This window comes from Asparagus officinalis, chromosome 1, assembly GCF_001876935.1.
Source record: "Asparagus officinalis chromosome 1, Aspof.V1, whole genome shotgun sequence".
Taxonomy (NCBI): Eukaryota; Viridiplantae; Streptophyta; class Magnoliopsida; order Asparagales; family Asparagaceae; genus Asparagus; species Asparagus officinalis.
In genome coordinates, this window is record NC_033794.1 from 30060529 (window position 1) to 30071945 (window position 11417).

The following is an 11417-nucleotide window of genomic DNA, read 5'->3' on the forward strand; positions in this document are numbered from 1 at the left end:
TTGAAGCAATCGCCGAGATAGTGGTATAAGAGATTCAACAGCTTTATGATTGGCCATGGGTACACGAGGAGCCCATATGACCCATGTGTTTATATGCACAAGCTACAGGATAGTGAGCACATATATTTGCTTTTATATGTTAACGATATGCTTATTGCTTCCAGGAATTCTTTGGCTATTCGAAAGTTAAAAGAGGAACTGTCATCCGAGTTCGAGATGAAGGATCTTGGAGAGGAAAAGAAGATATTGGGTATGGAGATTGAGAGAGACAGTGTGAAAAGGAGTTTGAAACTTACACAGAAAAGCTACTTGCAGAAGATGTTGAAGAAATTTAGCTTTGATGGCAATGTAAAAGCCGTTAGCACACCATTAGCTCCCCACTTTAAGCTTTCAGTGTTGATGTCACATATTTCAGTTGAGGACAGAGATTATATGTCGAAGGTCCCATAGGCTAGTGCAGTAGGTAGCTTGATGTATGCAATGGTGTGTACGAGGTCAGATTTGTCACAAGCTGTGAGCATGATATCGAGATACATGCACGACCCCTGGAAAGGTCATTGGGAGGCTGTGAAGTGGATTCTACGGTATGTTCGAGGCACCGTGGATATTGGTTTAGTATTCCAGAAGGATGAGAAGAATGGACAGGATTGTATTGGATATGTGGATTCAGATTATGTTGGAGATCTTGACAAGCGCCGGTCTACTTCAGGTTATGCTTTTACATTGGCAGGTGCACCTGTATATTGGCGATGTATACTTCAGTCCACAGTGGCTCTCTCTACTATAGAGGCAGAGTATATGGCTGTGACTGAAGCTGTGAAGGAGGCTTTGTGGTTGCGTGGATTATTGAAGGACTTAGAGATTGCACAAGAGACCATTTGGGTATATTGTGATAGCATGTCAGCTATCTATTTGGCAAAGAACCAGGTTTATCATGCACGCACGAAGCACATCGATGTCAGATTCTACTTTGTTCGTGACGTTTTGGATGATAGAGACGTCATATTGGAGAATGTCCACACGAACGACAACCATGCAAACATGCTGACCAAAGTTGTTTCAGGAGTAAAATTTGGTCATTGTTTGAATCTTTTGAACATTCTTCAGTATTGAGGCATTTGGAGGCCATTTGGGTGAACTACGTTCGGCTTGATTCCTTAGGCAAGAGGATACGTAGGCAGTCTTTCAGATACAGCCGGTTTGATCTGTTGATTCGGATGGGGGGAGATTACGTTTCAGCTCTAGTTTGGTTCTCGGACTTGTTGAGGGACTATTGGATGATTTGGTGTCGGCTCAGTTTTGGTAGAAACATTTGCCGAGGTGAAGAATTGAAGAAATGTCGAGAGAGTGCAGGAAAACAACAGAAGAATCGGCCAGGTAGACTGGCGGTCGACCGCGGGTCAGCGACGGTCGACCGCGAACGTGCACGAAGGCCAGTAGGATTCGGAGTTGAAGGCGGTCGACCGTGGCGGTCGACCGCGGGGACCCTGTAGGCGATTATCTCTTGGGAAATCAGTTTGGTCGACCGCTACGGTCGACCGCGAGTTTGACTGTAGGATTTTTGGTTCTCTGTCGGGGGTGTTCGGTCGACCGCGAGCTTCGTGCGGTCGACCGCGAGACCTGCGTGGTCGACCGCAGACTGATTTTGGGCTGTGCCTTGGTTTTTGACCCGGTTCATTTCTGAGTTGATATATAACCCTAAACCTGATTAATTAGGGTTAAACAAAGACGATTTTGAGCAGTCTTTTGGAGAGGATTGTTGCATCCAATTGTGAGAGATTTGTGAGAGATCTAGAGTTTTGTTTTAGGGTTTGATCGGTGAGATTTGTAACTCTATTTGTATTCTCTTGATTTCTAATAGTAAGAACTCCCCCCTTCTTGCCCCATGGACGTAGGCAACTTGCCGAACCACGTTAAACTCATTGTCTTGCTTTGGTATTGTGTTTGGCTTATTAGTTGTGATTTATCTCTTGGATTGTTCGTGTCGTTCCGAGAAGCTTCCGCCGCGCACAACATATGCGTTATATCCTCATTCGGCTATATGATTTCCTGTATCGCGACCTGAAAAGTCATGTTAATAAGTAGAACGCAACACATGTTTCAACACAGATTTAAAAGTCGTTAGTTATACTGATAGAGTAGTTATACTGATAGGGTTTATGATCGCCTTTATACATATTAAGCATTATAACAATATTTAGAGTTTGCACTTAGTTAATACGATAAATAAAGAGTAAAGCTCCTATAAACTTAAGTGATAGGAGCCATCTGTCCGCCAGCTTTTTTTTTTTTTTTAAATCTCAGAGCATAACGAATGGATGAAAACTTTGGCGGACAAACACTCATACCTACCTAAGTTCACATGAGCTTTTACATGTAAGTATAATATGTCATACTCTTCCCCCTATTTTGATTATCCACAAAGGACCCCACTCACACCACTCGCTTTTATACCTACTAGTCAAACCACTATAAATCCCCAACCCCGCTCTCCTTTCTCCCATCCAAAAACCCAATAAAATCCACCCCATCTAAAAGAAAAAAAAAGGGTTTAAAATTATCATGGGGAGGTCTCCCTGTTGTGAGAAAGCCCATACGAATAAGGGGGCATGGACGAAGGAGGAAGACGACCGTCTCGTCGCCCACATCCAGGCACGGGCGAGGGATGCTGGCGTCCCTACCGAAGGCCGCCGGCCTCCTCCGCTGCGGCAGAGCTGGCGCCTCCGGTGGATCAACTACCTCCGGCCTGACCTCAAGCGCGGGAATTTCACGCAGGATGAAGACGACCTCATCATCAAACTCCACAGCCTCCTCGGCAACAAGTAACTGATCGATCATCTGACACTTAAACTGTTAAACACACACCCACCTCATAAACGAACGGGTGGCTGTCTCATATGAAATATGGAAAAAAAAAATTAGTAAATAAATATACGCTTAATCCTATGAACGAACTAGCAATCCTTCAATTAGCTAGTAATAAAAAAAATTATTTTTTTTATTGGATGCAGATGGTCACTTATAGCGGGTAGATTACCCGGCAGGACGGATAACGAGATCAAGAACTACTGGAACACGCACATCCGCAGAAAGCTTCTAAGCCGGGGAGTGGACCCGGCAACCCATCGCCCCGTAACGGATCGGGTTTCGTCCAACACGACTACCATCTCTTTTGACAAGAAAGGGGAGGAGAAGAGTAGCAGCAGCGAGGAGTCCCCCTCGTCTTGGTACCGGGTTCCGGATCTTAATCTGGAGCTCCGAATAAGCCCGCCCGTCCAGTCCCAATTGGAACCCGTCAAGAGCGAGGCTGGTGGTCACAGCTTTTTCGGACTTAGGACTGGTGTCTTAGACTATAGAAAAGGAGAATAATGAAAACTGTTATTAAACTTTCGGTTCTCATTTTGTGATATAACTTGTTGATAATAGCTATTGATTAATTATTCGGGGCGCAAATTATCGTGTAACTGATTCTCTCTTTTGTTATGTGACGACGATAATAGGACGTGTGAAAAAGCAATATCCGTGTTCATATAACTCGAACTCTTGTTGCTTCTGAACTTTTTGGGAAGTGGATCGGTGGATGTGATCTCTTCAGGTTTCAACAAATTTGGGCATATGTGTGATTAGTTGATCCCATTAAAAGCCACTACACTAATAAAAAGTTATAAACTTTTTTTTTTGCTTGCATCATTAATCTACTGCTCGGGTTCTTATCTTTTTTTGGGATCAATCAATCATTTGTTAGATAAGGATTAATTTAAACGTAATCTTACCAGAGTATAAAACAATCACGCTCAATTCTCACCGTAGCTTTCGAGTTTTGGTGCAATGGTTAGGGATGGAATCAGAGGAACTCAGGTTCAAATCCCACCATCTGCGAATCTAAAACAGAGTATTCAAAAATTGATACCGTTGCGTGAGTCTAGATTTCGGCCTCTGAAAAGACGTTCGATATGTGGGGACATGGTAAGGGGCTCTAAAGTAGCTTAGCATATCTTGTGTGGGGACATTGTTAAGGTCCCTGAAATATCTTAACATGTGGTGGCACAAGTCTATGAATAGGTAAATAAAGCTGAACAAATAAAATATAGGTCTATTTAGCTAACATCCACAATTAGCAAAGCAGTGTGTCATTGTGTACTCACTCTTATCAATAAGCCACTCTTTTTTATTTTTCAACTGAAACTTGACTTGTCAGCTATCATAATCAGTGAGCAGCAAAGTGAAAATTACAAGCCCTTAGTTTTGGTTAAAGTTTTGATTACATCATCATAAGATAATGGAAACAAAAAACAGGATTAGGCCAAAAGAAAGAGAATGAATGTGCACGCATCGGTGTTTAATTTGGCCTGTACCTGCTTCATAATTTATAGTTCAAAGTTGTTACTTGCGGACTTGGGCAAGCTACAGCAAGAAGCAAGGAGCCAAGGACAAAGGCAGGGGTTAGTTCGGGCTAAAGGTTATGCCCTTTATAGAAAAAGGAAATATTAGGATTATTTATTATTTGTTATAACTCTTTTTAAGAGAATTGTTACATTTTATATGAATTATTTAAGTGCATGTTCTTCTAGTTACTCTCGTTGTAGTTGCAAGAAAACAAATTACTACAACTGTTTTTTTTAAAAAAAAAAATTACATACTAATAAGTCAAAGGTACAACTAACTGTGTCCTTTATTATTATTTTTAAAATACAAAATAACTAACTCAACCTTGTAGTATCTATAAACGCCTCAAGTTTCTTCCTAAAATATCAATTTATCTATTTGACCCCTCAACTATATTTGTGGTTTAATTGTGATCATTTTGTGAGATCGCAGTTAAGTATTTAAAAAATCAATGATGTGACGGTGTGTTTTTGCATTTCTTTATTGATTTTATCATTTTATCTCCTTTTTTTTCTCCAAACCAAAAGAAATTCTTAACTACTTCCCCTTCAACCCTTTTTTATTTTTATAAATTACAAAATACAGGAAATACAAAAAGTTACTATCACATCATAATTAATACTTACAAAATGGTCATATTAGAAACATAGTTCAAGGGAGAAAATAGAAATATTGATACGAACTTCAGAGTTTATCAATACTTTAATTAAGAGGGATTTGACCATTTTGTCTTTCTGAAACTATTTGCATGGAGGTAATATTCTTCTACTTCTAGATAGGAAAAGGTCTCAACTGACTCTAGAAAGCCTGAAGATAACCATCCAACAAGAAAAAACTGGGTGCCCCTTATCTATCTTCAAGTATCAAATAAACTATTGCATATTTTCCACTGTTAGCTATAGGTCTATTTCCTCTGCTAGTGACTCTCATAAGTCATGTTGTCAGCCTGTCACGTATTGGTTTAACTATTTACACAAATAGGAAGAAGTCTGATAGTGAAATTGCGGCTAAATGATTCAGGTCTTTTTTGCATATAGCTACCCGTACTTTCTTAACTTACAAGATAACCTGTGAAAATTGTTATAAATTAAGATGGGAAGATTTCTGTAACCCTAAGAATGTATAAGAAGTGAAAAGCAAAATTTGACAACGCGTCAAACTGTCAAAGATTTGCGGAAGACAAAAGAGGGACAATCACACCATAAACAAGTGGACTTCGTACATTGGAGGTGCCACATGGTCACGCCTGAAGCTTTGATACTTATGATCTGAAGAATCATAAATCCCCAAGGGTGGCACTAGGGGCACACCCCCAACCACAATCTTAATCACACCTATTTTCTCATTTGTTACAGTACATCGGGCTCCACATGGGATTTTAAAATTAATTTTAAAATCCCATGTAGGGTCTGGCTTACTGTAGCAAATGAGAAAGGGGGTGTGATTGAGGTTATGGTTAGGGGTATGCCCCTATCATTTTTCAATCCCAAATTTGGTAAATTGATGAGATGACCGATGAGAGTGAAACATGGCCCTTGAATCCTTGATGAGTGAGAGAGAACAAACTCTCCCATGCCCCCGAGAGAAAAGATCCAAGGGTAGGAGGGGTCCCATCCTCACATTCACCTAACCTTCGCTTTTCCACAGGGTTAGGTAGAGACGGGCCAAAGAAGCTTCCATCCTCCTAATTTTATATGGAGAAAGGATAAAAAAGGAGCTAGTATGTTTTTCCATGTCCCCGAGACTTGTGTTTTTAATTAATAGTTAATGTCCAACCATTACGGTTTAGATTATCAATATATTTTGATCATTGACGTTAGTCTTACGCCTCATTTGATACGCGAGAATGGACTCAAATGAATGGAATAAAATTAATGTGAGAATAAAATAGTTATTTTCATTCTCTTGTTTGGGTGTAATTTATAAAATAAAGTGGGAATGTACGTATTTTAAAATTGTATATTTTATTGATTCACATTTAAGTGAGAATGCTTATTCGCTATCATTTCATTGGGAATGTTCATTCCCACATAAAGTGGGAATTGGTGAGAAGTGGGAATGTGCTTTCTAACTTCAAAAAAGAGGGTGTGTTTGGTAGGAAGGAATGAGAGGTGAGAATGACCATTTCATTCCACCACATTCCTACCTACTAAATGAGGTTTTAATGTATATCTAATTTAGAATACAGTGACGAAAATTTCTTGATGGGGGTCCAAAAAATAATTAAACATGATAACATATATATATTTTTGCATAATTAATTGCCGTCTAAAGATCATTATGTAATTAGACTTTCAAATCATATTTCCAATCATAACAGTGTTTAAACTGGCTTTCTTCTTGCCTTTATTTCTTAAAATCGTTTCATTGCATCTTCCTCATCAATGTAGCAAAATAAATTTGTGAGCGTGGAAGATGAGGGGGTGAAGATGATAGCGATGGTTTGATTGCGGGTCACCCTCACCCATAGGAGTAGAAGATACTCTAAATTGCTGTATAATCGAGTCACCATCACCCATCGATGGTAGGATAAAAAAAAAATCTTTTCATGACTGAAAAATAATAAAATGTATGGATATAAAAAATTTTAAATGCAAATTATCACTTAAAATATAATCCATGTATATTATTGATTAGGGTGATGGCTTTTTATTTTTGAATTGGAGTGTGATGACTTTGTTGAGATGTGAGATAAACATCAATACTTTTGGTTTTATTAGGAATCAAATGATTATGAATATTGACTAGAATTGAATTTCCTACACAAATCAATTGACTAGAATTGGATTTCCTACACAGACCATATCCTAAAATCCTAAAACCTAGACAAATCAAGATAGTGAAAAAGTTAGACATCCTAAAACACTAAAACCCTAATCAAATTAATAAAATTATTATTTATAGAAGAAAAAGGGGCGGATTAGAAAGAAGGCAAGGAACTTAGAAAGAATGAGCGGCTTTTGTTTTTGCTAGAGGGTTTATGCTTTAGCCCTTGTTATATAGAAAATTACAAAACATCAATACTTATTGTTTTTCCTTTTTTATATTATCCAAGGAGGGGTCACGGCCCTATTGAGTCCCATATAGCTCCTCCCCTGAATAACTATAATCAGAAACTTAATTAACTTTCTTGGTTCTCACACATATTGTAGAGATAGAAATGCAACATTCATATGTTCCAATGTGACTAGTTGGATGTGTTTAAAAAGGCGGAAAAATCACATGAGAAAAGAAGCTACAGGAACTCTCGGGTCGGTCGACTGATCGAAGTCATCAGTCGACTGATCGCGTGAACCCTTCATGACTGGAAAACAACACACTGATCGGTCGACTGATGAGCCTTCATTAGTCGACCGTTGGACATCCACTAGTCGACTGTTGAGGACTCATCAGTCGACTGATAGCTGATATTGGATCGCGACTGGTTCCTAGCCTGTTTTGGATTTGAGTTTGATATAAATAGAAACACGTTTTCTAGGGTTTAGAGAGAGATTTAATAGAGAAAATAGGTTGTTTTGAGCACTTTGAGAGGGAGATTATCGAGAGGGAGTGAGATCTTGTTAATTAGGGTTATTTTGATGATTTGAGAGAGTTGTAACACATTGTACTTCTCCTCCATATAGTGAAATCTCCTTATCCTCTCCAGGTGAATGTAAGCAACTTGCAGAACCACATAAATTTTCTGTGTTTATGATTGGTTTTGGTCGTTTCATTGTGAATTGTGCTTGTGATGTTCTTCTCGCGTTGCTGACCGACTCGTCGTGGATTGTGCACACTTCTGTCGGGCACAACAAGTAGTATCAGAGCCAGATTTCAAATCTAGGGTTTGATTTGGATGGAGGAAAACTCGGTGTTGGAAGCTTGGATCTTGGAGATCTAGGTTTCGGTGGAGATATCGTTGCAGAGTTGCCATTGAAGATCTCGCATTCCTCGTGTGGTTGGGAGATTATTTTGGAATCCTATCTAGGGTTTAATTTGGATGATTTCTCAACTCTATCAAGTTCGAATCTTTCCTCTACAATTTTAGAGTTAGTAAGCAATGGCAAGAGAAAGTAGTGAAAGTAGCAAGGCTACGACGAGTACAGTTCAGGTGGCACTTCAGAATATAAAGATTAGTGTTGTGAATTATGACGGTAAAATCAATTTTGGGTTGTGGATGAGTGATGTGCAGAATGCATTGAATGCTCAATACTTAGAAGAGACGATAATGACTCATGAGAGACCACCTAAATATGATGAGGCGATATGACACAAGATGAATCGAAATTCTTGTGGAGGTGATCAGGTCTTGTTTAGAGCAAGAGTTGAAATATGATGTGATTGGTGTGACGTCTATGATGAAGAGTGTTGTCTTAACAATAAGTTACGAAGAGTGTTGAGAATCGGTTGCACTTGCTATGGAGGTTATTCAGATTCCAGATGTCCAGGGGTACCTCACTTGCAGATCATGTGAACAACTACACAAAGTTGTTGTCCGACTTAGCGAATGTTGATGAGAAGATATCGGATGAGTACAAGACGATCATTTTATTAGGCTCATTACCTGATGAGGATTTTGATACCTTTTTGCTTATTTTGTTGAATGGTAGATCTTCCATCATCTATAGTAAAGTGAGTAATGTATTGACGAATTTTGATTTGAGGAGGAAGGATAAAGAATCTTCTAGAGCTAGAACTTCAGGAGAAACCTTGTCAATAAGAGGAAGGAGTCCCTATCCTAGAGGTGGTAATCAAGGTACGTCAAAGTCAAGAGGCCACTACCAAATTGTGAAGAACTAGTATGCTTTCTGTAAAGAATAAGGACATTGAAAGAGAGATTGCTCGAAGCTCAGAGAGAAGGAGAATAGCAAGAAGAAGGGCCCGAAGGCCAGTGAGGTGAATGTTGCTAAGAGTGATAACAATTCTGACGATTCATGCTTTTCTCTATTGATTACTCCAGAGATTAACCATACAGAAGCATCAGATTGGATGTTGGATTCTGATGCTACTTATCATGTGACTCCCCAAAAAGATTGGTTTGTATCTTTTGAGAAACTCGATGGGGGTGTGGTTGTCATGGGAAATAATCAGTCCTGTGGAATTTATAGGATAGGTACCATCAGGATTCGGATGCACAACGGAGTTGTGAGAGAATTGAATGAAGTAAGGTTTGTTCTTCGGCTGAAGAAGAATCTTATTTCTGTTGGAGCTTTAGAGGTAAAGGAATAAATGGTAACTTTTTAGAACGATGTAGCTAAAGTTACTAAAGGATCATTAGTAGTGATGAAAATAGTTCGCAATAGAAATCTCTATTATCTGAAGGGAAGTACCGAGATCGGCTAGTAGGCGGATGCGAGCAGACTTTGGCACTATAGACTTGGGCACACTGGGGAAAAAATCACTGCAGACACTGTCTAAGCAGGGATTATTGAAAGGAGCCAAAAGTGGAAAAGTTAAATTCTGTGAGCATTGTATTATTGGTAAGAAGACTAAAATAAAGTTCGGGACAGTCATTCATAGGACAACCAACATCTTGGACTACGTGCACATAAATATTTGGGGTCCCACTAAGATAGCATCACTTGGTGGTCGATATTAGTTCATCACGTTTATAGATGACTATTCTAGGCATTGTTAGGTGTACACTATGAAGCAAAAGAGTGAAGTTCTAAAGATATTTGTGGAGTGAAAGAGAAAATTAGAACTGCAGATAGGGAGAAAGATCAAGATGTTGGGATCCAAAAATAGTGGAGAGTATACATCAGACCCCTTTCAACAGCTATGTCGAGACGAGGATATAGAGAGACACTTCACAGTTAGTCATACACCACAACAGAATGGGGTGGCAGAGAGGTTGAATCGGTCTTTACTAGATAATGTCTGATGTTTGTTATTGTAGAGTGGTTTAGAGAAGATCTTTTGGGCTGAGGCACTTACGTATGCGTGTCACCTCATTAATAGACTGGCTTCATCTTCGATAGAGAGAATGATTCCTACGGAGATATGGTCGGGAGAACTAGCACACGATTATGATCAACTCAAGGTTTTTAGGTGCCCTGTATTTTATTATGTTAAAACTGATAAGTTGGAACCTCGAGCTAGAAAGGTCATATTTGTGGGATTCAAGCGTGGTGTGAAAGGATACAAGCTTTGGGATCCAATTGAGAAGAAGATTATGCTGAGCAGAGACATCACATTTAATGAGGCTTCACTCTTGAAGTCTCCCAGCTCTCATCAGGTGGAGAGCACCCCGACAGAGGAGGCATCACAGATGGTGGAGATTGATGCAGTTCCACAATATCCAGATGGGTCCGTATCCATTAGAGTGCCGACTAAGGTGACACCAGGCAAGCACAGTGATGATATGGAGGATACAGGTACAGCAGAGCAGGATTAGGGACCGACGGCTCAGGTTCAGAATTCTATTATAGTTCGGAGACCCAGGAGAGACATACGGTTGCTAACGAGGTATACAGATACAATGGTTGCTTATTCACTTCCAGTGGTGTCGTTGAGATGATTCCTACTACCTTCAGAGAGACTGAACAAAGTTCAGAGGCTGATATATGGCAGGAAGCTATGCGGGAAGAGATGGTGTCTCTTCAGAAAAATGACACATGAGAGCTTGTCGAGCTTCCAAAGGGGCGGAAGACAATTGGTTACAAATGGGTGTATACCAAGAAGGAGGGCATTCAGGGCACTCCAGTGAGATTTAAAGCTAGGTTGGTAGCGAAGGGTTATACACAGGAAGAAAGTATTGACTACAATGAGGTCTTCTCTCCGGTGGTGAAGCACTCTTCGATTCGGATCTTACTAGCTTTGGTGGCATAATATGGATTGGAATTCAATCAGTTGGATGCGAAAACAGCTTTTCTTCATGGTGATCTTGATGAAGAAATTTATATGACTCAGCCATTGGGGTTTCGAGCTACAGGGAAGGAAAAATTAATGTGTAGATTGAAGAAATCACTATATGGGTTGAAGCAATCTCCAATACAGTGGTATAGGCGATTCCATGAGTTTATGATCGGAAAAATATTACAAATTATTTG

The 11417-nt window shown here is 39.6% G+C and overlaps 1 protein-coding gene across 1 annotated transcript; it reads left to right on the plus strand.

Moving 5' to 3' along the window:
- LOC109822230 (myb-related protein 308-like) lies at positions 2492-3534 on the plus strand. Its single transcript, XM_020388398.1, has 2 exons — positions 2492-2822; positions 3012-3534. Exons 1-2 carry the CDS (start codon positions 2563-2565, stop codon positions 3367-3369), a joined length of 618 nt encoding a protein of 205 aa, XP_020243987.1. The 5' UTR covers positions 2492-2562; the 3' UTR covers positions 3370-3534.